The sequence below is a fragment of the Haliotis rubra genome, unplaced genomic scaffold (assembly GCF_003918875.1).
Source record: "Haliotis rubra isolate DU_JTF1 unplaced genomic scaffold, ASM391887v1 Scf2056, whole genome shotgun sequence".
NCBI lineage: Eukaryota > Metazoa > Mollusca > Gastropoda > Lepetellida > Haliotidae > Haliotis > Haliotis rubra.
Genome location: NW_025766066.1, coordinates 36574 through 63114, shown reverse-complemented (window position 1 = coordinate 63114; position 26541 = coordinate 36574). Strand labels below are relative to the sequence as shown.

General features: G+C 44.1%; 1 protein-coding gene across 1 annotated transcript; it reads right to left on the bottom strand.

The window, feature by feature from the left end:
* Window positions 1-1808: 1808 nt before the first annotated feature.
* Window positions 1809-25134, bottom strand: LOC124276099 (low-density lipoprotein receptor-related protein 6-like). Its single transcript, XM_046711765.1, has 21 exons — window positions 25002-25134; window positions 24644-24766; window positions 23794-23917; window positions 22384-22519; window positions 21863-22080; window positions 21288-21384; window positions 18478-18631; window positions 16620-16745; window positions 14645-14759; window positions 11871-12012; window positions 11180-11302; window positions 9867-10015; window positions 7755-7842; window positions 7069-7228; window positions 6670-6827; window positions 5716-5878; window positions 5413-5513; window positions 4758-4946; window positions 4229-4450; window positions 3657-3878; window positions 1809-3078 (listed from the first exon to the last, which is right to left on the bottom strand). The coding sequence occupies exons 1-21, from the start codon at window positions 25103-25105 to the stop codon at window positions 2522-2524; spliced, it is 3471 nt and encodes a 1156-aa protein (XP_046567721.1). The 5' UTR covers window positions 25106-25134; the 3' UTR covers window positions 1809-2521.
* Window positions 25135-26541: the final 1407 nt, after the last annotated feature.

The following is a 26541-nucleotide window of genomic DNA, read 5'->3' as shown; positions in this document are numbered from 1 at the left end:
AAGTCTATTCCGGGAGACCTGTCGGTTCCTCGTCTGTCGTAGTGTCATAGTCACGACTTAAAGGGATGACAAGTGGTGCCACAGTTGCCTGTTGTAAGCCATCCAGAGACCAGTAACCTTGCTTGATCAATGACGTTAGCTACCTTGTTGATACAGTTTTGCCAAGTTTCAGTCGTGATTTTGTTAAGGATTCCTTAACCAAATCCTCTCAGTGTCTACGTCACGTAATCTAAAAGTTGTGTTTGATCTGGCAACATCTCCTTTGACAATACCCCATATCATTTCAATGGGGTTAAGGTCACAGTGATAGGGTGGAAGTCGCAGAATATCGTGACCCTTACTTTTATGTAACTGTCAACTTTGTAGAAAGGTTCACCTTTGTGGGTTTTTATGATCTCATATAGCTGAGGCTTCGTTGCCTTTGAAGGCCGTGCGATCTGAAATTTGTCGAGCCATGATATCATATCACCTTTTCGACTGTTCGATGTCGGGGCTTTACTGTCGGGGTCCTGCACGCTGTGGTAAGGGGCATTGTCCATTACGATAAAAGACTTCTCTGGTAGAGCTGGTACCAACTTGTTTTTAACCCAATCGAGGAAAACCGCACCATTCATCTCGGAATGGTAGTCTCTGTTATCTGTGGACTTTGCCCTGAATACCAAGTCGCAGCCTGGGAGAAAGCCTTTGCTGGAGCAACCAGCATGGAGAATGATTAGTCTCTCTCCTTTCCCTAGAGGCAGCTTTCTACGTGACCCCTTATCACCCCATCGGGTACCCACTGACCGCTGGCGGTGTGCGAGGGAATTGACCAAGGTCTCGTCCAAGTACAATGGCTCGAACCCTTTCTCGCGCTTCTTCTTTATAACCCTGAGAAAATTATTTCTCAAGCGAACGATATCAGGGCGTTCACAGAGTACTGACCTATTCTCCCCCGAAATTTTCTTATAACGATACCCGAAAGAGTGTAACAGTCGCCAGAGTGTGTGCTGATACTCTGAGGAAGTTCTTGCTTCAAATGCTTTTAAAAAATTTTCAGCGACATGTATTTGTTTTCAGAATAGAGCTTGTTGATAGACTGCCTTACAAGGTTCTTTTGAAAGTTGTCCAAATGTTTTAATTTGTGTGATTTTGACACGATCCTACCTGCTTCGCATCACCCTCACAATGTTTGTGTTCCAGAACATTTGTCAGTACCCTTGCTGATATACTCCTAAAGCTTTTGCTGCCCGCTTACGGAATTTATTAACGGCATAAAATGGTTAGCCTTTCGGCTTCAGCACGGAAAATTCGTACTCTTTAATCATCAACTGTTTCACGTCAGCATTCAACTTCAGTTTTCATCAGGCATGTATCCCGTGCACGACGAGATAGTGGCTGTTCCGTTTCTGCGGTTTCACCCGCCGCGACAGATAACAACTTTGCGTTTTCAATGATGATAGTTTCTTAAACAACTTTTGGGTGGAGTCCGAAAATTTCAAATATAACAAAGCTGTTGGGTATTAGTAAATGATAAACATGTGTACTATTTATATTTATGTGGCAATTTTGTACAATGATAAAATTTGCAATTCATCGGTCCGTTTCTGACTCAAACGGACTGTAGACACATGCAACATCTCAGATGGTAGTAAATGTGCCGTTTGTTCGGCGGGCTGATGATAAGCTGAAAGTGTTCAGTTGTATATTAACTAAAGGACATCAGCTGGGACATTCATGCTGTCGGCGATTTGGTAAGGTTACTTATAACAGCATAAACCACGTACTCCCATTCCATTAACAGTGTCATGTTCTGAAATGGACAACTCATATCATATTTGCTTTTGTTTACTTTCCAAAACTACACAAAAAATGGTAAATCATACTAGCTTTACTTTTTAAGTAAACAACAGTGAGGCCTTCGCTTAGAAGTGTAAACGTTAATACTCTTTAAAACACGTGTGAATAAAAAAACTAAATATTTTCAAACGCTGACCGTTTGTATGCGAATAGGTGATGACCTATTCTAGGGTGCCCAAACAGGAAAACATGTATTATTGATGATACCGTGCAATGCAGTACGCATTCCCAGTAATACAACAACGATATCTATGCTAACTGAAACTGTTACCTCTTCAAGGTCCACCAATCACTACATACATACATGTATTCAATACAACAAAGGTTGATGCAATATAATTTATATTCAAATGACATATACGTCAAGCAGGAAGCTCTGATTAAAAGAGTGACTACATTTCGTGATCAACGGTTGCAAGTTTCGTAAAATCAACCGGAGTTAACTGCTGACCAACAAGTAAACTAACATTTAGTTTCAACGACTTTGGATGCTCCAGTCAATGATCATCACATTCTGTACAGCGAGTTGAGGAAACAATTATGCACTTTCAAGGCACTTGAATCAGCCTCACTGAATGAACACATCTGAGATAAAGGTAAAGTCACAATCACTAACCTTCACCTTCAAAATCCGCTTAACAAATTAATGTTCACAAAGCAGGTGAAGTAGGTTATGTTCATGTATCTACAAATATCTATTTGGTTTACTGAGTCGGTAGGTGCCCATGTTTCTCAGGCACGAACAAGATGGATTCATATAATGGCATGATCTTCGCTTCCAATCAGCATTTGATGGAAGGAAGTGTTCTATCTTATCTCCCCAAGCCACCACAACAATCCCGTCACCAGGGGACGCTGAGGACGGCTGGCCCCCTGCACCGACCGTCACCGTCACAATCTGTTCTGGCTTCACCTGCATCCAGCGTCTTCTCGAGTAGCCCGCAGCACCGCCACTCCCCCCTGACAGACTACCAGCACCCCCGCCGAAGTCGGACCCGCTCAGACCTTTCCGAGTGATGGCCCATGGCCCAGAGCAGGCGCCCGAGAGCACTACGCAGTCTGTGGCGGGGCAGTCAGTGGTGTTGCCGTATCCCCCGGCGCCGCAGAAGGGACAGTCCGTGGATCCGATGACGCAGGCATTTGGATGCCTGTTAATTTGTCCAGCCGCTCCGCCGAACCAGCACGTGCCGTTATCCCCGCCTGGACCGCCTAGGTGGCGATACCCCCAACCGCCGGAACCGCCTTAGAAACAAAGTCATGAGATATTTAGTTTTCCTAATTTCTATGAACTGAGAATGTCCTTGGACAGTTATATGTCAAGGCTCTGAAGTCCTGGGGCTCCTTTCACGAAGCAACATTTACTAAGGTTAACCTTAACTCCCATTTTTTAATATCTTACTAAGCTCACCTTAGTGACTTACGATCACCATAGTGCTTTGTGAAAGGAGGCCCTGGACTGTTTTCTGTCCTTCCTGACAGAACTTATCAAACTGGGAATATAATTAATTAAGGTTGACGCTATATTGTAAAGGGCAGTAAAGGTCAGACATTAAAGTTTTTCCGATAATCAATATGTTCCAAAGAATCCCGTAATATGCAGTCAAATTTCCAAATCGATTATCAAAGGTTTTGACATGGGTATGAGTGTCAAGTGCTAAACCACTAAGAGAAGACCACAGAAAATATGACTGACTACAAAATACTGAACTGGTACTTTCATGTACATGCGGCTATATGGTGTGCGCAGAACGAAACCCAGTAAGACGATGTGTCCACATGTCTGAACACGCGTTGTCATTTATCTATGAGCAATATCTCACCATGCCGCGCCGTTCCCCCTCGTCCTCCAAACGCCTTGAGACGATCACCGAACATCGACGCCCCACCGTCACCACCACGCTGCCCGTGTGAGTACCCCCGGCCCCCACCCCCAATGCAGATCACGTCCAAAGTCCGTATCCCGGGAGGAACCAAAAACTTGGATGTGACGTACAGCTTGACGAAGCCACGAGAGAATGTTCCATCTATCTGGTAGGACACGTCTATAAAAGGCACAGGTAGTATCATTAATAATGACATCGAAAAAACGACAGTTGTCCACTGCAGACAGCTATCAGATAGTAACCCATAAGATATACAAGCATAAACCTCGGCATTGTTCCACACGTATATACCACTCTCTACATATGCTATGTAGACTGTGAAGAGGTTGCTGGTGGATTGATATTGTGTTGGGACACAGTGTCCTGACAGGTGGGTCGCCGTCAGTCCCACTGGACCCTAGTAACCGAGTGAGTGAGTGAGTTTTGTTTTACGCCGCTTAACAATATTCCAGCAATATCACGGCGACTGTTTTAACCAAACGGCACACACACACACACACACACCTTACCCAATTGACACTCGTATTCTTCCGCCCACTTGCCGGTCGACAAGCACATGTTCTCGTCGTGCTTCAGGGGGATGTCGTGCTCTGAATGGCGTGTAGTGATGCCTTTCGTTAGCCGGAAACCAGGGTTGCAGCTCACCTGGATCTTAAACGTGTTGGGTACATAGGAGCCAACGGTGACGTTGCGAACAGTGCCGTTGCCCAGAGGGGGTATTCGACAGAAAGCTGTGAAGGGAAAATGTATCGAATACATATCTGGCATCCTGCGAAGCTGGCATCCTTCAAGTCTAGTTTGAGATTTGAACACAGGTTAAAGAGGTCCGTAGACACATAAAAATAGACCAGAGAGGTTGCAAGGACTTCAGGCTACAGGTCGGAAGAGTTGCGTCCCTTGATTGGGCTCGCGGGGTACACGGCCAAACAGAGAACAGCACAGAGGGACCTGTATTTCGAGAAACAGTTAACGAATGGGGAAAGAAAGTGAATAAATCATGTGTGATCCTGTATACTAGGTACAGTGCACTGTTCTTACTCATTTCCATGTATTTCTCCCTGTCGTTGCAGTCCTTCCTCCCAAAGTGACACGCGGCACTGTCAAATCTCTCGCCAGGGTCCGAGTCACACACGGCGCCCCGGGGGGTGGGGATGCAGATGGTAGACAACGTCCGGGTACGTTGTCTGAATCTGGTGTCTTGGCAGTGCTGGCGTTGACACACTGATGCTGCAATGGACGACAGCGCACATTCGTGAACATACACCGATATGCCCTCTTCCCTGCTCGATATGTACTGTATACTACTACAGGCAGTGGAACATCATGGAGGAAGTAATAGTAGCCTACATCAGAAGCAGTAGTATATCTCATGTGTGTTATGCTGAAGCTATGAAACAATTAACACCTGTCGACGGAAAAGTATACATGTCTATTCAGTATGTGACGTTTCCCAGTATATATGTTCAGTGTGTGACGTATGTACAGCATATATGTGCCGTATGTGCAGTGTATATGTTCAGTAGGTGACATTTGTGCAGTACATATGTTCAGTAGGTGACATTTGTGCAGTATATATGTTCAGTAGGTGACATTTGTGCAGTATATATGTTCAGTTTCTGACGTATGTTTGTATGTTTGGTATGATCAGTAAATATGTTCAGTGTGTGACGTTTATTCTTTATATGTTACTTACTGTAATTGAATTCGTCCGAAACCACGTCCAGCCCACCCAGGTTGAAGAAGCGCTGGCTCGGCTTGTAGATCTCTCTGACAATGGGGTCTGTCAGTGGGGTCCTGTGATCAACAGTAACAACCGCTGTCAGAGAGACGTTTGTATCAATCGTATCCTCTGGAATACTTGTACCAGACAACACATCAAGATTAAGACGAACCATTCATTATTTCTTACTATATTACCTGTCACCAGCTATTTGAAGTACTTGTAGAGTAACGAAATTACCTTTCTGTGTAACGATGCAGGACATTGGTTAACTACCTCATAACACGTCGGACACCTGTCTCCGTCCAGTATAGGTAGTCCCTATGAGCCACGAGGTCAACGGGAGCTTGCTGCATGTTCTCCACCAACACTGTGTGGTTCCAGGACCCCATCCTCACCTCCTCCAGCGTCTTGTTCTTCCGGTCTGCCCATATCACACCTGGGGAGGAACAGTCGAGCCTAACATACTAGTTTCACCTTAAGTGAATCTATTGATCTTCTGAAGCAGTGGTTGAGACGCTGCAACTTGCCAGTCCGACGTATGAACCTATGAAGAGCTGTCAATAATGATAATAATGATTGTCCCTTCCGAAACAGATCCCAATAGGTGTGAACGGCCAAAACGTGATGAACATATTTTGAGTGAGTGAGTGAGTGAGTGACTATGATTTTACGCGACGTTTAGCAATATTCCAGCTATATCACGGCGGGGGATACCAGAAATGGGCTTCACACATTGTACCCATGTGGGGACTTCAGCATGACGAGCGGACGCTTTAACCATTAAGCCACCCCACCGCCAGGAACATGTTATGAAAGAATCACTGAGTGTCCGTAGTGACACCGGGTGTTCTCGGAAAGGTTACGTATGTATCGTTCTACCATTACTACATGTCACAAACTCCATGCGCTCACAAATCCAAGTGGAATTGTACAGCAACACTCATGCCATTCGACAGCAGTTTGTAACAATCGTCGAGAAACAGCTCTGTTTGTTATTAAACTATAAATTAATATTATTTATTATTTAACTACATATTGGAATTTACAGCGGCTGTATACAAGCGCAGATATTCTTAAGGAACTCTTAACAATCGTTGCTGTTGTTTTGTTTTGTTTGTTTTTTGGGGGTTTTTTTGCAAGAGGGGACAGAGGGGCAATGTTTTAGGTGTATCGGGATTGCATCTTCCTGTAGCTACTGCTGTAGGTAACATGACATGAACTACGTACGATCTTTGTATACAGTGATTCCTCCTGGCTCGCCCAGACCGAAGGCGACTTGCTCCAGGTCGGTGCCATCCATGTGTGACATCGTGATACACTGCAGACGTTCCGTGACGTTGGTGCTGCCGTTGTGTACCTCGGTTTGCCCCGAGATGAACATCAACCTGTACAAGAATCTTGTGTTTGTTTGCATGTATACGTAATACTCAATGTTCGTGAGACTGGGCAGGACAAGCACACTTCCTGAAACTAGGTAATAGGTAGTAGAAGTCAACATTTGGTGCGTGATTGCGTCAGAGTGAAACATACATCACCTATCTATTTTCAGACTAATTCTTGACTATACACACTGCTTACTGATGACATAGGTTCTGTGTAAGAGTAGACGTGAGTGTAAAGGTTTACCCTCGTTCTGGAGACAATGCTATGTCATTTGCCTTTATGACTTCACGCCCCAGCAGTTCCTGGTACGCGCCGGTGACTACGTGCACGACGCCGATGTTCCCCCGATTATCTACCAAATACACCAGCTTCGACGCCACGTCCAGAGCAATGTTGACAGGCTCTAGGGTACAATACCAAGGACAGACAATTAGCAGTGGAATAGCAATGGAATATAGCTGGTCTGTCATGATATTTACACAATGAGTATGACTAGTGGGAGTGGTGACAATTAAACAAACGCACTATCATCCACACCATATCAACCACGGTGTCTCCTATACTAGTGACAGGGCTCGGATTCAAACCTACATCTTTGTGTGTGAGCATCAGCCTCACAGGTTCCACAAGGTAGTACATGTCTACATCCTGGGAGTAATCTAAACGATATTCGTTAAACTGCTTGGTCGAATCTATACACTTTCTCCAAACTCAGCACCAGGAGCACGTATTTATTTATGGCTGTGAAACAGGAATGATACCAGACGTTCGCTAAAAGGCTGTACCCGTCACAAACACACCTTCAGAGGTAAGACGATTGAACTGGATAACTAGTGCGCGAACCTATCTTACAAGTCAAAATAGAGGCTCTGAAAGCTTCACCGAGGCCTTGAGTGTACGCCAAATAAAGGATTAGTTGATATACCTACTGACGATTTTGTCAGCAAAGACGACATGTTGATGAGTGCCGTTGAAGTAGGCGCAGTTGATGACGCCGAGGTAGTCAGTCCAGTATATCTGCGAAAAGACGTGACTTAAGGTATTGACAGAAATGTAAATGTAATAGTGTATCCCCTCTAACCTGCCTCCTCAGTCGATTCAGAAGCGGGTTGACGGTACAGGGGTTCTCAGTATTGAGGGACAGAGGTTCTCAGTATTGAGGGACAGAGGTTCTCAGTATTGAGGGACAGAGGTTCTCAGTATTGAGGGACAGAGGTTCTCAGTATTGAGGGACAGAGGTTCTCAGTATTGAGGGGGACAGAGGTTCTCAGTATTGAGGGGACAGAGGTTCTCAGTATTGAGAGGACACAGGGGTTCTCAGTATTGAGGGACAGAGGTTCCTCAGTATTGAGGGACAGGGTTCTCAGTATTGAGGGTACAGAGGTTCTCAGTATTGAGGGACAGAGGTTCTCATCATCAGTATTGAGGGAACAGAGGTTCTCAGTATTGAGGGTACAGAGGTTCTCAGTATTGAGGGGACAGAGGTTCTCAGTATTGAGGGTACAGGGGTTCTCAGTGACAGGGACAGAGGTTCTCAGTATTGAGGAGGGACAGAGGTTCTCAGTCTTGAGGGACAGAGGTTCTCAGTATTGAGGGACAGGGGTTCTCAGTATTGAGGGACAGGTTCTCAGTATTGAGGGGACAGAGGTTCTCAGTATTGAGGGACATTGAGGGTTCTCAGTATTGAGGGACAGAGGTTCTCAGAGGGTACAGGGTTCTGAGGGAGGGACAGGTTCTCAGTATTGAGGGACAGGGTTCTCAGTATTGAGGGTACAGGGGTTCTCAGTATTGAGGGGACAGAGGTTCTCAGTATTGAGGGGACAGGGTTCTCAGTATTGAGGGGTACAGGGTTCTCAGCATTGAGGGACAGAGGTTCTCATCATTGAAGGGACAGAGGTTCTCAGTATTGAGAGGACAGAGGTTCTCAGTATTGAGGGGACAGAGGGGACAGAAGGTTCTCAGTATTGAGGGGACAGGGGTTCTCAGTATTGAGGGACAGGGGTTTTCAGTATTGAGGGGGTAAAGGGGTTTCTCAGTATTGAGGGACAGAGGTTCTCAGTATTGAGGGGACAGAGGTTCTCAGTATTGAGGGTACAGGGGTTTTCAGTATTGAGGGTAAAGGGGTTCTCAGTATTGAGGGGACAGAGGTTCTCAGTATTGAGGGGACAGAGGTTCTCATCATTGAGGGGACAGAGGTTCTCAGTATTGAGGGGACAGAATTTCTCAGTATTGAGGGACAGAGGTTCTCAGTATTGAGGCGACAGCGTTCTCTCAGTATTAAGGGGTACAGGGTTCTCAGTATTGAGGCGACAGAGGTTCTCAGTATTGAGAGGACAGAGGTTCTCAGTATTGAGGGGACAGAGGTTCTCAGTATTGAGGGACAGAGGTTCTCAGTATTGAGGGGACAGATTGGTTTCTCAGCATTGAGGGACAGAGGTTCTCAGTATTGAGGGACAGAGGTTCTCAGTATTGAGAGGACAGAGGTTCTCAGTATTGAGAGGACAGAGGTTCTCAGTATTGAGGGTACAAGGGTTCTCAGTATTGAGGAAACATGTGTTCTCAGTATTTACATTATGGTAGGACAAACAGTAGTACCCGTCAGGGACCAAGGTCAGAACTGGCTCATTGTGTGTCATCAAGGCCAAATGGCGCATATAACTTGTGACCACGGTTGGTGCACACTGCACGGCAGTGACCACTGTTTACATGTGAACCATTGACCTTATTATAGTGTTCTATAGCGAACCTTTGTAACCTCTAACCGTCATAGGATAGGGAATATTTTACAAGCATCCGCTGCTGAGTAAGGTAAGATGTGACTTCCGACTGCCTGGGAGCTAAGTAAGCGCACACTGTTCCACTGCCTGGATTAGTTGTGGTTTAGCGTTTGGATTATTATCGGTTATCGGACAGCGTGTCCCTTGCCCCGACAGCAGGCTCCTTGCTTATCAATCACTGTCTGGTCCCGACTGTTTGATATGCTGCCGTGATATACGCTGGACAATTGCAGAGTGGAACGTTAAATACCAAAAGAAATTTACCTTCTTCTCGACAGCGTCCACTGCCACGTCCTTCACCCTTGACAGCGACTGGAGCGGGAACACGCCGTACATGTCCAGTATGAGGGATCCCTGATAAATGTTTTGGAGGCGTTCGTCAGGGAACACAAGGTAGGGCTCCATCAGTTGCGCTGAATATACAGTGCCAGTAGACAAACATAAAATCATCAGTAGAACCAGTTGAGGTTCCTGAGAGACATATAGAAGTTGGTATTCAAGTATAAAGTAAAATGTTATGAATGTACTTGGAAGTTGACATCCATAATATATGTGTGTGAGTGAGTTTAGTTTTACGCCGCACTCAGCAATATTCCAGCTATATGGCGGAGGTCTGTAAATAATCGAGTCTGGACCAGACAATCCAGTGATCAATAGCATGAGCAGCGATCTATGCAAGTGGGAAACGATGACATGTGTCAACCAGGCCAGCGGGCCTCACCACCCGATCCCGTTAGTCGAATCTTACGACAAGCATGGGTTACTGAAGATACATTCTAACCCGGACCTTCACGGGTCATAATATTTTGTCTTATACTCATCACTATTTGTTCTACAATAGACAAATACAAGGGGCATCAGAAGATATTCCCCAGTAGATTGACAAAAGGATAATCAGCAGCCATACCCCAGTAGACAGACACAAGAGTTATCAGTAGCTATATACCCCAGTAGACAGACACAAAAGGCGTCAGAAGACAGAACTACAAGCGGTATGAGTACTGCAACTATCATATATAAGGGGCATGTGCTGCATCAAGGAATTGGAAATAGAAATACAACCAGATTTAACAGAAAACGTTCTACAATGCAGGTTTTTGGTTTGCAGAGCTTGAAAATTGCAATATGTGGACGGAATGCTAGTCAGTAATTGGAGCTTGAAAACATTTGGTCCAGTGGTTCAGGAGCGTCACACATAACGGTACAGGGTTGCGTCCCTTAGATAGCAGACGTCGTCTGTCGATAATACTTCCAGAGTTGGTTTAAGTCGTGAGGAAGACAAGGTGGCTAGGGGATATAACCAAAGGTATAGGACAAAGGTTTAAAATGAACACAAAACACTTGCTCGTGTACCTTAACAAGAGGGATTCAACAGGTACACCACATAATCTGAAACGATTAATTAACTCAAAAAAATCCTACGCACATCGTTCATGGACAAGTTCGAGTGGATGTACACGGGAATGGGAAAATGCAAACATATACTCGGAAGTTGAAAAGGTTAAAAAACACAAGATGGGCAAAACGATAAGGCCAAAAGCATCACGGGTCAATTAAGTATCAAGCAGTGGACTGACCTTTAACACAGGATCCATCTTGTTGTACCCAGAACCCGACAGTACACTTGCAGCTACGACCTTGATTGGTCAAGTTGGGCAGACATAATTGTTTACAACCGCCATTGTTCCGTGTGCAGTTATCTGTAGTCAGAAATCTGTATTTGCCATCTCTAGCAGCAGGAAATCATTTACGCACTGCTACAGCAGACATAACATATGGTATTGTTTAGTTATCACCGGAAAAGTTTAAAAGCCCTTTAACCAACCTCCATTACATTGATAACAGTCCGCCTTTAAGGCTAAAGTTAAAACACGTGTGACTATATCCTAGCGTGGTGTCCAGTACCGCTGAATTAGGTCTGTGATATCTTCCATGTTCTAGTGTGTGATATGTAGCTCGTGTGATTTATTTCATATTCATGTGCTGTTTTATGAGATATGTGTGAAATACATAATAGTCGTGTGTGTGTGTGTGATGTAGTCAGTATCTGTGCAAGGCATAATGGGTGATGTATTCAGTATGTGTGAAATATCCATATTCGTGTGTGTGTATCATATGTGTGTGTGCGATATACCTAATTAGACTGAAATGATCAGCTGAATGTGTCGTCACCAAGGAGTGTGAAATACACCATATTCTAGTGCATGTCTGATGTGATGTATCCTACCTAAGTATGTCTAGTATGTGAGCATGTGACTGTGGACGTACTTGGGGACAGCGGCTGTGACGACGTGTGGTATATGGTGATGCCGTGGAACCGCTTATGGCTGGAGCTCTGCCCTACGAAGGCGAACGTGTCTTTATCCTGGGCGTACACACCCCCACTGATACCCGACCAGATGATATAGTCCTGTGACAAACATATTTTCATATAAACAAACCATAGTGAAGTGAGACCAGTGGATAAAACACATCCCCACTGACACTCGACTCCTGTGATAAACATACTTTTATATAAATAAACCATAGTGGAGTGAGGCAAGTGGGTAAAACACCCACCCACTGATACTCGACCAGATGATATAGTCCTGTGACAAACATACTTTCATATAAATAAACCATAGTGGAGTGAGGCAAGTGGGTAAAACACCCACCCACTGATACTCGACCAGATGATGTAGTCCTGTGACAAACATACTTTCATATAAATAGACCATAGTGGAGTGAGACCAGTGGGTAAAACACCCACCCATTGATACTCGACCAGATGATGTAGTCCTGTGACAAACATACTTTCATATAAATAAACCATAGTGGAGTGAGGCAAGTGGGTAAAACACACACACACACACCCACTGATACTCGACCAGATGATATAGTCCTGTGACAAACATACTTTCATATAAATAAACCATAGTGAAGTGAGGCAAGTGGATAAAACACACACACACCCCACCACTGATACTCGACCAGATGATGTAGTCCTGTGACAAACATACTTTCATATAAATAAACCATAGTGGAGTGAGGCAAGTGGATAAAACACACACACACCCCACCACTGATACTCGACCAGATGATGTAGTCCTGTGACAAACATACTTTCATATAAATAAACCATAGTGAAGTGAGGCAAGTGGGTAAAACACAAACCCATTGATACTCGACCAGATGATGTAGTCCTGTGACAAACATTCTTTCATATAAATAAACCATAGTAAAGTGAGGCAAGTGGGTAAAACACAAACCCATTGATACTCGACCAGATGATGTAGTCCTGTGACAAACATACTTTCATATAAATAAACCATAGTAAAGTGAGGCCAATGGATAAAACACCCCACACCCCCACCCCACCCCACCACACCCTCACTGATACTCGACCAGATGATATAGTCCTGTGACAAGCATACTTTCATATAAATAAACCATAGTGAAGTGAGGCAAGTGGGTAAAACACCCACCCACTGATACTCGACCAGATGATATAGTCCTGTGACAAACATACTTATATATAAATAAACCATAGTGGAGTGAGGCAAGTGGGTAAAACACCCACCCACTGATACTCGACCAGATGATGTAGTCCTGTGACAAACATACTTTCATATAAATAAACCATAGTGGAGTGAGGCAAGTGGGTAAAACACCCACCCACTGATACTCGACCAGATGATATAGTCCTGTGACAAACATACTTTCATATAAATAAACCATAGTGGAGTGAGGCAAGTGGGTAAAACACCCACCCACTGATACTCGACCAGATGATGTAGTCCTGTGACAAACATACTTTCATATAAATAAACCATAGTGGAGTGAGGCAAGTGGGTAAAACACCCCACCACTGATACTCGACCAGATGATGTAGTCCTGTGACAAACATACTTTCATATAAATAAACCATAGTGGAGTGAGGCAGAATGGGTAAAACACCCCACCCCACACCCCACCACACCCTGATACTCGACCAGATGATGTAGTCCTGTGACAAGCATACTTTCATATAAATAGACCATAGTGGAGTGAGGTGGGTAAAACACCCCACCACACTGATACTCGACCAGATGATATAGTCCTGTGACAAGCATGATACTAGACCATAGAGGCAAGTGTAAAAACACCCACCCACTGATACTAGTCCTGATGACAGTCCTGTGACAAGCATACTTTCATATAAATAAACCATAGTGGAGTGAGGCAAGTGGGTAAAACACCCACCCACTGATACTCGACCAGATGATGTAGTCCTGTGACAAACATACTTTCATATAAATAAACCATAGTGGAGTGAGGCAAGTGGGTAAAACACCCCACCACTGATACTCGACCAGATGATGTAGTCCTGTGACAAGCATACTTTCATATAAATAGACCATAGTGGAGTGAGGCAAGTGGGTAAAACACCCCACCACTGATACTCGACCAGATGATGTAGTCCTGTGACAAGCATACTTTCATATAAATAGACCATAGTGGAGTGAGGCAAGTGGGTAAAACACCCCACCACTGATACTCGACCAGATGATGTAGTCCTGTGACAAGCATACTTTCATATAAATAGACCATAGTGGAGTGAGGCCAGTGGATAAAACTGATCATTTGGAACTGGGAGACGTGAAAGTTATGAATGCCAATGTTGATGATTTTCAAGGAATCTGTTTACTTTTTCATGTGTCGTTTGTAGAAGAAGTTACCATTTAGTTTGTTTACTAATGTTAACGTGTTTACTGCCTCTTTGGCAGTGTTTACGCTAATTACACGCACGGTTCAGTGTTGGCCAGTGAGTGGCGTTACAGAGCCGTCTTGAGCCGTATTCCACACTTCTTGGAAATATATTTACTTTATGTCACAGCAAAACTGTTCAACGGAAAGCCTGAAGAAACGGTGTTCGTAGACGTCCAGTACGGTCCGCCTATAACCGGGGTTAAGTCCCAAAGGCCATAATCGTGTATAATCAAGTGTTTGGACACAGCGGAAAATTACATCGTAGAATTACAGTAGATCACCCGTAACCTAACATATTGAGAAGCGCAACTTACGTTCATGATGGCGAGACTGTTGACGAGTATCCTAGAGTTCAACCGAGAGCTGCAGGATTGGCCTTGACCGAGGTAGTCGACGTGGCAGAGGATGATAGTGTCGCTGAAGTAGATACTGCGAACACAGGGTATAACATTAGACGTGTCTTCACTGTATAGCTGTAATAGTGCTTGGGACACCAGCAGGAACTCATAATACAGAACACATGTTGAGGGAGGACTGCGGTAACAGCTATACCTGACCAGAGAACACGGCAGGTGTTGAGGGAGGGCTGCAGTAACAGCTGTACCTGACCAGAGAACACGACAGGTGTTGAGGGAGGGCTGCAGTAACAGCTGTACCTGGCTAGATGAACACGACAGATGTTGAGGGAGGGTTGCAGTAACAGCTGTACCTGGCTAGAGAACACGACAGGTGTTGAGGGAGGGTTGCAGTAACAACTGTACCTGGCTAGAGAACACGACAGGTGTTGAGGGAGGGTTGCAGTAACAACTGTACCTGGTTAGAGAACACGACAGGTGTTGAGGGAGGGTTGCAGTAACAACTGTACCTGGCTAGAGAACACGACAGGTGTTTAGGGAGGGTTGCAGTAACAACTGTACCTGGCTAGAGAACACGACAGGTGTTTAGGGAGGGTTGCAGTAACAACTGTACCTGACCAGAGAACACGACAGGTGTTTAGGGGAGGGTTGCAGTAACTGTACCTGACCAGAGAACACGACAGGTGTTGAGGGAGGGTTGCAGTAACAACTATACCTGACCAGAGAACACGACAGGTGTTTAGGAGGGTTGCAGTAACAACTGTACCTGACCAGAGAACACGACAGGTGTTTAGGAGGGTTGCAGTAACAACTGTACCTGACCAGAGAACACGACAGGTGTTTAGGGAGGGTTGCAGTAACAACTGTACCTGACCAGAGAACACGACAGGTGTTTAGGGAGGGTTGCAGTAACAACTGTACCTGACCAGAGAACACGACAGGTGTTGAGGAGGGTTGCAGTAACAACTGTACCTGACCAGAGAGAACACGACAGGTGTTTAGGGAGGGTTGCAGTAACAACTGTACCTGACCAGAGAACACGACAGGTGTTGAGGGAGGGTTGCAGTAACAACTGTACCGACAGGTGTTTAGACCTGACCAGAGAACTCGACAGGTGTTTGGGGAGGTTGCAGAGAGAAAACGACAAGGTGCTTAGAGGACACACGACAGGTGTTTAGGAGGGTTGCAGTAACACGAGAACACGACAGGTGTTTAGGGAGGGTGCAGTAACAACTGTACCTGGCTAGAGAACACGACAGGTGTTTAGGGAGGGTTGCAGTAACAACTGTACCTGACCAGAGAACACGACAGGTGTTTAGGGAGGGTTGCAGTAACAACTGTACCTGACTAGAGAACACGACAGGTGTTTAGGGAGGGTTGCAGTAACAACTGTACCTGACCAGAGAACACGACAGGTGTTTAGGGAGGGTTGCAGTAACAACTGTACCTGACTAGAGAACACGACAGGTGTTTAGGGAGGGTTGCAGTAACAACTGTACCTGACCAGAGAACACGACAGGTGTTGAGGGAGGGTTGCAGTAACAACTGTACCTGACTAGAGAACACGACAGGTGTTTAGGGAGGGTTGCAGTAACAACTGTACCTGACCAGAGAACACGACAGGTGTTTAGGGAGGGTTGCAGTAACAACTGTACCTGACTAGAGAACACGACAGGTGTTTAGGGAGGGTTGCAGTAACAACTGTACCTGACTAGAGAACACGACAGGTGTTTAGGGAGGGTTGCAGTAACAACTGTACCTGACCAGAGAACACGACAGGTGTTTAGGGAGGGTTGCAGTAACTATGTTATATGGGAATGATCGTGAAATATATTCTGTTCTGTTTTCTGATCAAGAGTTTACAGCTCAGATGGGACTAGTGTTTCAGTTGAGCTTCTGGCAAACCCCATTAAAGAATGTTTTGTTCTGTTACCGACGTGTTTTCGGATCCACTGCTATTCGATGGTTGTGATGGTTAACTCGGAACAGGCTGTACTCCACTTCCGTTCCATCCAGACCACTTCGCCCGATGTTCAGCTGGTCACCCCAGAATATGAACCTGAAAACATTGCAGGGATTTTCTCAGTAGACCACTGTGTATCTGAATATGAAACTAAAGTAAATGACGCAGGGAGGAATTTCCGGCCCGCTTTGAACAGCGTTTATGGATATATATAGTATGACCAGAAATTATTGAGAATTTTAGGAATATGTTCAATTGGATTTCTAGTATAAACAACCTTCACCAGCTATCAAGTGCTTTGTTTCATTCAAGAGAGACAACTCCGTTAATCCTTTTTCATTAGTTTGTGAAGAGTTATCCCCCTTTGTCTACTTGCTAGCAGACGACATTTTCAGTGATCCTCAGTATGGATGATTTAGAGAAGAGGAAGTTGATTTTAGAGTATTATAACAAGGACATTAGATCAGCTAAAGTGATTTCAAGTAGAACAGGCATCCTTTTGTCCACTCTTTATCGTGTTTTGAAAAATATTGCAAATGGATATGGCATTTAGCACCAGGGAGGCGCAGGTAGGCCGAGAAAATTGACTGTCGGTGACAGGAGGCGGCTTGGTATTCTTGTTCCTAAAAACAAACGAAGGAGTTTAGAAAACTTAAGGCTGGATATGATTGATAGAGGAACTGTGGCTGTCTGTAATTAGACAATTAGTACTAAGCTGCATGCAATGGGTTGGCAGAAAAGTCGAGGAATTCCATCACCGATAATGAAACTGAACAAAAGGAGCGAAGGTTGAACTGGTGCTTACAGCATAGAAATTTTAACTGGGACAATGTGATTTTCTCAGATGAAAGTTCTGTGTGGATGTTTCCTAATACACTAAAATCCTGGACCAAACAAACTGAAAAACCTTTGTATCAGCGCCCAAAGTACAGTCCGAAATTTAACGTGTGGGGGTGGCATATCTGTGTTAGGGACAACGCCCCTCTGTGTATTTGAAGGGAATATGAACAGTGAGCGGTACACAGATATTCTCGAGGGACATTTACTTCCATCTGCTCACGTGTTCTATGCAAAAAAAAAAAATATTTTCCAGCAAAACAACGACCCAAAACATCGTTCAAAGCATTCACAGGCCTGGTTTCGGACCAAAAATATGACATTATTAGATTGGCCAAGCTATAGCCCTGACCTAAATCCAATAGAAAATGTTTGGGGACTTATGAAGGAAAGTGTCAATAAGAAAAATCTGACAAATATTGCTGAAATGAAAGAAGAGGTGGTCCGATATTGGGACAGCATGGACCACGACTTTCTAACTTCTTTGATCAGTAGTATGCCCCGCCGCATTGAAGCCTGCATTGCTGCCCATGGTGACTTGACAAATACTAACTGTTCACCTGTCTTTGAATCTGGAGTTATGTTCTGCTAATATTCACATTTAATACGTGAGTAATGAGTGAATTCTTTTTTAAAATTACAATCTTTAAATTCTCAATAATTTCTGGTTGTACTGTAGATACTTATACCGTTTTCAAGCATGTTGCGTATTGCCACGTCTCCATGTACACGGCGAATGTACTGTTTGAAAGGCATTTTTGTTGTAAGTAATAGGAAGTAATAGTAAGTAAAATGCTTGAAAACGGTGTAAGTATCTATACCGAAACCTCGCTATTACTAGTATACAATAAGAGGTTTTTTTTTTTATTCAAGTAGTCTATTTGGAGCAAACGTTTAAAACTGCCTAGGGATTCGGCTGGTACTTAGTTAACGCCCATGTGCATATACCATATACCATATTCCATGTGAGTTTTCAAAACCTCAATCTTACATGTTGATCGGGTCCACCACAACAGTCCGCGGAATCTTCAGGTGACCTTCCACAACAACAGCAGGGAATCGGCCGTCTTCACGGGCCACCACGATTTGCCGATTGCCCTTGTCTGACCAGTATAAGTTTCGGGTCAGCCAGTCGATGGACAAATCTGAAAGAAAGTTCTTAGCATTAGTGCAGACTTTGATCCTATTACCAGAAATCTATTTGCCTGGGCCTGATAAACACACAGTAAGATAGGGCTGTACAGTAGGATTGGAAGCATTCCATTCTCTTTTTCAATACATTCCGTTAGAAGCTAGGTGAGTTAAAACCTCATTATTAAAATTTACAAATCTGACCCATGGCATAACATTACATTTGCTGATTTATACGTTGTGACTCTCAAATAGAATGATTAGCCTAATATTAAAAAAATCTTTTGTTGTTTGCAATACATTATGTCAAAGTTCAAAATAAATGGAGCAATCTATTATCCCTGTGACAAGTCAACAAAATATTCAGGGGTCTGTGACCTTTGAAAAATATGCAAACATAGAACATAGAATGATGAACCACTTGAAACAATGGCTGAAAGATACAAGTAAAACACTAGGGAAGAAGGCCCCATGCCACCATAATGACGTGTGGAAAAGAGCTCATAGGCGTGGCAAGGAGAGCCTCCTGGGAGGCTAGTGAAGTCAGCAACTCCAGACATGAGAAACACGATAAAGTGACGACCAACAAGCGGATGGTTGAGCGTCATATTGCGAGTTCAGTAGGAATTCCGTAGACGAGAGTCCAGTGAAACAAACTGTCCTAATCATAACCTAACTCTGTCTGTAACTGATCTAGAAACGTACTTGCAAAAGTTAATGGCTGTGAATGAAAATAGTGGAAACATTTGCTGTAACATAATCAAGTCAAACATGGTAGAAATATCTCCTAAAGATGGATATTGGCTTCCGGGTTATTGGGTGGCCACGGGGTGTCGTCATGGTAGAAATATATCCCAAAGATGGATGTTGGCTTCCGGGTTATTGGGTGGCCACGGGGTGTCGTCATGGTAGAAATATCTCCAAAGATCGATATTGGCTTCCGGGTTCTAGGTGGCCAGCGTCTCATCTTGGTAGAATATCTCTCAAAGATGGATATTGGCTTCCGGGTTATTGAGTGGCCAGGGTGTCATCAGGGTAGAATATCTCTCAAAGATGGATATTGGCTTCCGGGTTATTGGGTGGCTAGGGTGTCATCAAGGTAGAATATCTCCCAAAGCTGGATATTGGCTTCCGGGTTACTGGGTGGCCAGGGTGTCATCATGGTAGAATATCTCGCAAAGCATGATATTGGCTTCCGGGTTCTAGGTGACCAGGGTGTCATCAAGGTAGAATATCTCTCAAAGCTGGGTATTGGCTTCCGGGTTATTGGGTGGCCAGGGTGTCATCATGGTAGAATATCTCTCAAAGCATGATATTGGCTTCCGGGTTACTGGAAGGCCAGGGTGTCATCATGGTAGAATATCTCTCAAAGATGGATATTGGCTTCCGGGTTACTGGGTGGCCAAGGTGTCATCAAGGTAGAATATCTCCCAAAGCTGGATATTGGCTTCCGGGTTACTGGGTGGCCAGGGTGTCATCAAGGTAGAATATCTCCCAAAGATGGATATTGGCTTCCGGGTTATTGGGTGGCCAGGGTGTCATCATGGTAGAATATATCTCAAAGATGGATATTGGCTTCCGGGTTATTGGGTGGCCAGGGTGTCATCATGGTAGAATATCTCTCAAAGATGGATATTGGCTTCCGGGTTACTGGGTGGCCAGGGTGTCATCAGGGTAGAATATCTCTCAAAGCTGGATATTGGCTTCCGGGTTATTGGGTGGCCAGGGTATCATCAAGGTAGAATATCTCCAAAAGATGGATATTGGCTTCCGGGTTATTGGGTGGCCAGGGTGTCATCGTGGTAGAATATCTCGCAAAGCATGATATTGGCTTCCGGGTTACTGGGTGGCCAGGGTGTCATCAAGGTAGAATATCTCTCAAAGCTGGGTATTGGCTTTCGGGTTATTTGGTGGCCTGGGTGTCATCAGGGTAGAATATCTCTCAAAGAGCTATACAGTACACGTGGCGTGTAATGCTGCACATGTGGGATAATTATATATGAGATGAAATCAATAACAGATGTGCACAAATTCATTATCATGGCTACCAAAAATAAATATTGCGTTGAATATATCTTTCAGCACCTTATTCTCCTAATCGTGCTTCCATGTGTTTCCCAATAGAAGCAGTAATTCGAAATTGCAATTTAAATCTCCCCAACTCCAAGCGGGTAATGCTATAAATGCTATCATTTTGATGTCTTTGGGTAACGTGTTTGTATTTGAGGCGCAGAACCTGCCAATTAACTCTCGTAGCTATAGTATGAATGAGGGGTGGTGGGGTAGCATTGTGGGTAAAGCGTTCTCTCGTCACACTGGAGACCCAGGTTCGATTCGTCACATGGGTACAATGAGTGAAGCCCATTTCTAGTCTCCCAGAGTGATATTGCTGGATTATTGCTAAAAGTGACGTAAAAGTAAACCTCTCACTCGTATAAATAAATGAATGTATGGTATTCAGTTGGAACCAGCCCATACAGTCGGAAACGGACCTACAAAGCGACATTGTTTGACTTAAACCCACGACAATCGTAGCGGTATGATATCTTTGTCAAACATATCCCAGGTAGATGTTTAGTCGACTCTTACGGCGGACATGTGGATCTGGAACGGAATTATATGTAAGATGAATCTCTAGTTCATGCAATAGTAAGAAAGAGGGGCGCTTACCCGACACCTCTTTTACGGCGGCGTTGGTGAGTGGTTCCGGTGTGAACTGGCCCTCGCTCTTACCACGCCTCAGGTTCATCTCCACACGCATGATTCTCTGAACGGTTGAGCAGAGCATACCATCAACACACGGTGTACATGCATGTTATACAGACACGTGAACACAGTAGCATTAGGTGAGGTAGAGTGAGGTTAAACGTCGTCTTTAAGACTGCTGCATTTATATGGGGACGTGTGTATGTCTGTCTGTGGTCCTGATAAAGGTCTGAATCAAAGCCTACTAGTTACCAGGCCGTACGTCACTATAGATACACGCTCCAGACACATTCTACAGACTCCGAGTCACACCTTCTTGTTGCATGCCCTGATAGCTGAGCGCCAGACAGGCTAACGACAAGTTTGTTTTTGTCCATCTCGTTGCAAAAATAAGTTGATTAGCATACCTTGAGAATAATATTTCAAGACAGAATTTAACTATTACTATCAGCAGACATATATTCGTATGTATTCTTTAAAAAAAAAGTGTTCAAATTTAAAGTCACATGTTCAAGAAAGATTTAATCGGTATAGAGTACCCCTTCTTTTCGTGCTTCTTCGTAATAGTAGATGTAGTCGGTGTGGGCGTTGGCTGTCATGGCGTACACGTTCATCTGCGGATGTAGGGGAAGATGGACGAGGTTTTCTTCGTCCTTCACGTCAGCGAAGTTCCGATTCATTCGGTAGATGTCGGTAGACGTCGCTAGAAGAATGACGCCCCTGTTGCTGGGAGAGTTGTTGGTGTTCTGGGGGACCACTAACAGAAACAGACGTCCAGGGTGAGTGAGTGGAGACGGCCGAAATTCAACTGGCGTCTGTTCGCGGAGTATGTACATCAGTATACAAGATGCTAACACGTGAATAGGCAGATACGGCCCTTGTTTCGCCGAGTTACATTCATTCGATATATCTGTATACCCACTATCGTCCAAAGGCAATGTACTGCTTCTCTGGAACCATTGGATAACTCGACATAATATTCTATTTGGACTTTCACTCTGTTTTGATCATTACAAAAAGACCAATCAGATGTGATACTAAGTACAATGATAACAATCACCTTCTCCCGAGACGTCCTTGCCGTCAATGACGATACCGAGCGGCTTCCCTCCCCACGCCTTCTCCTGCGACCTGTTGCGAGCAACGTCGTAAATGGCGATGACTCCACGTTGTTCATCCGTCGTGACAATCCAGCCCTAAAGTAGAACCTACCCTTAACTATATGTAGCGACCAAGTTCTGTTGACGCCTTGTCCACATGACCAAAGAGGTCAACTTCGTCAGCTGACAAGGTAAGGATGCCACCATATGTTGCATGACTTGTTACTCATGTCTAAGTTTAAGGGGTTCATAGGCAAGCGATTGATTGTTAGCAAAACAGCCTAGTTTCCATGTCAACGAGAACAATATCTAACTCCATCATGTTCCCTGCTGTCACATGCTGGAAGGAAAAATGTGTAACACGTCATACCCTCGCTCTGATGTTATTGTCAGTGGGTACAGTGTGTAACACGTCATACCCAAGCTCTGATGTTATTGTCAGTGGGTACAGTGTGTGTGTTATTGTCAGTGGGTACAATGTGTAACACGTCATACTCCAGCTCTGATGTTATTGTCAGTGGGTACAATGTGTAACACGTCATACTCGAGCTCTGATGTTATTGTCAGTGGGTACAATGTGTAACATGTCATACTCGAGCTCTGATGTTATTGTCAGTGGGTACAATGTGTAACATGTCATACTCCAGCTCTGATGTTATTGTCAGTGGGTACAATGTGTAACATGTCATACTCCAGCTCTGATGTTATTGTCAGTGGGTACAATGTGTAACACGTCATACTCCAGCTCTGATGTTATTGTCAGTGGGTACAGTGTGTTACACGTCATCCCTCGCTCTGATGTTATTGTCAGTGGGTACAATGTGTAACACGTCATACTCCATCTTTGATGTTATTGTCAGTGGGTACAGTGTGTAACACGTCATCCCCTCGCTCTGATGTTATTGTCAGTAGGTACAGTGTGTAACACGTCATACTCCATCTTTGATGTTATTGTCAGTAGGTACAATGTGTAACACGTCATACTCCATCTTTGATGTTATTGTCAGTGGGTACAATGTGTAACACGTCATCCCCTCGCTCTGATGTTATTGTCAGTCGGCACAATGTGTAACACGTCGTACTCCAGCTCTGATGTTATTGTCAATGGGTACAAAGTGTAGCACCCCCGCCGCTGTGACATTTGTGTCGTCTGACAAAGACAACACTATTCCTGTTCAACTGAATGTGTCAATGTACACAGGAGACACATCACTTATATTTAGATAATATCCTTCTCGGTTCATGTGACTAAATATCACCATGATCCTTTATGGCAGTTAATTAAGCTGACTAATTAGCCGAGAATAAGGTGTTGTGATTGTTCCTTTCTACATTGTCCCTCTGGGTAGGATCCCCTGAGGTGTACGCACCTGGTATATGTCTAGGTCAAAGAGCTGACTGTCCGGCCGTCGAACTGCAACTTCTTGATCCCCTCCTTCTAGGGTGGTTGATCGTATCACACTCTCGGAGACATCCTGCTCAATCCAATACAGTCTGAAAAAGTACAGTGGGAGAGTGTGTTTTGTAACTGGATTATATCACAACGTGTCAGGCTCACGCTCTCGGAGACATCCTGCTCAATCCAATACAGTCTCCAAAGTAAAGTGAGAGAGTGTGTTTTGTAACTGGACTATATCACAACGTGTCAGGCTCACGCTCTCGGAGACATCCTGCTCAATCCAATACAGTCTCCAAAGTAAAGTGAGAGAGTATGTTTTGTAACTGGATTATATCACAACGTGTCAGGCTCACGCTCTCGGAGACATCCTGCTCAATCAAATACAGTCTCCAAAGTAAAGTGAGAGAGTATGTTTTGTAACTGGATTATATCACAACGTGTCAGGCTCACGCTCTCGGAGACATCCTGCTCAATCAAATACAGTCTCCAAAGTACAGTGAGAGAGTATGTTTTGTAACTGGATTATATCACAACGTGTCAGGCTCACGTGGGAGGAGAGACAAGAGTGATGCTGGTAGCGGATGTCTGACTGGGCCTGAAGGAGCAGCGATCACAACCGGAATGAGTTTTGGGTTCGAACATTTTGACCTTACCAGCTACTTTGTACATCCGATGCGATTACACTTTCTTGACCACCTGTGCACTTTGTAATATAGAATTCAAACCTGTGGTAACACACTCATGCGAAGAAAAAATTTCCAAAGTCTAAATCACTATTTAGTTATATTTGCCCTTGCCTCTCTATCAGGGCAACAACCCACCTGTTGGTGCGGTAGTCGATACACATCCCCTTCGGCCGCACAAGGTCATTCCTCAACAATGTCCGGTTACTTCCATCCAGAAGGGCAGATTCCAGCAGACGGCCGTCCGACCAGAAGATGCGACTGAAATGATCATACACTTGAGGGAATATCATGAAATATCCATTACAAACAGACCATGGTGTTATCCTTATACTGTTTTAATAGGCGTTGTTGCCTCCCATCATTACAGCCTTCCAATGTTGGAAAAGCTGCGTTCAATTACTTGATTCCGTCCAATGACGCTGCAAGCTTGCAACGGTAAAATTAGACTCCAAGATTTGTAAACTAAATGAGCTTCGACAGGTGAACTACATACCCTATATACGGTTGAACAGCAAGTCCAGTTGGAGTGTCAAGATCACTACCGACAACAATGGTGGCACACTGAAACAGCTGACAGCTCCCGTCAGAGGCCGTCATAAAGATGGCGTCGTACGCTGGGTCCGCCCAGTACGGTGTGGAACAGTCACCAGTATAAGTCGCCGCCACATTGATAAACAGACGTAAGTATATACATTGTGTCCACATAATGTGTGGAACAGTCACCACTATATAAGACACCGTCACATTGATAAACAGACGTAAGTATATACATTGTGTCTACATCATGTGTGGAACAGTCACCAGGATAAGTCGCCGTCACATTGATAAACAGACGTAAGTATATACATTGTGTCTACATCATGTGTGGAACAGTCACCACTATATAAGACACCGTCACATTGATAAACAGACGTAAGTATATACATTGTGTCTACATCATGTGTGGAACAGTCACCACTATATTAGACACCGTCACATTGATAAACAGACGTAAGTATATACATTGTGTCTACATCATGTGTGGAACAGTCACCACTATATAAGACACCGTCACATTGATAAACAGACGTAAGTATATACATTGTGTCCACATCATGTGTGGAACAGTCACCACTATATAAGACACCGTCACATTGATAAACAGACGTAAGTATATACATTGTGTCTACATCATGTGTGGAACAGTCACCACTATATAAGACACCGTCACATTGATAAACAGACGTAAGTATATACATTGTGTCCACATCATGTGTGGAACAGTCACCACTATATAAGACACCGTCACATTGATAAACAGACGTAAGTATATACATTGTGTCCACATCATGTGTGGAACAGTCACCAGTATATAAGACACCGTCACATTGATAAACAGACGTAAAGTATATACATTGTGTCTACATCATGTGTGGAACAGTCACCAGTATATAAGACACCGTCACATTGATAAACAGACGTAAGTATATACATTGTGTCCACATCATGTGTGGAACAGTCACCACTATATAAGACACCGTCACATTGATAAACAGACGTAAGTATATACATTGTGTCCACATCATGTGTGGAACAGTCACCACTATATATAGACACCGTCACATTGATAAACAGACGTAAGTATATACATTGTGTCTACATCATGTGTGGAACAGTCACCACTATATTAGACACCGTCACATTGATAAACAGACGAAAGTATATACATTGTGTCTACATCATGTGTGGAACAGTCACCACTATATTAGACACCGTCACATTGATAAACAGACGTAAGTATATACATTGTGTCCACATCATGTGTGGAACAGTCACCACTATATAAGACACCGTCACATTGATAAACAGACGTAAGTATATACATTGTGTCTACATCATGTGTTCAACAGTCACCAGTATATAAGACACCGTCACATTGATAAACAGACGTAAGTATATACATTGTGTCCACATCATGTGTGGAACAGTCACCACTATATAAGACACCGTCACATTGATAAACAGACGTAAGTATATACATTGTGTCCACATCA

Coding starts and splice junctions, on each gene's coding strand:
- LOC124276099 (XM_046711765.1), bottom strand. CDS start 25,105: ATGACGGCCTCTGACGGGAGCTGTCAGCTGTTTCAGTGTGCCACCATT. Junction 10,016..11,179: donor AGATGGATCCTGTGTTAAAG/GTCAGTCCACTG, acceptor CTGTATATTCAG/CGCAACTGATGGAGCCCTAC. Junction 5,514..5,715: donor GGTGTCCGACGTGTTATGAG/GTAGTTAACCAA, acceptor TGTTGATCACAG/GACCCCACTGACAGACCCCA.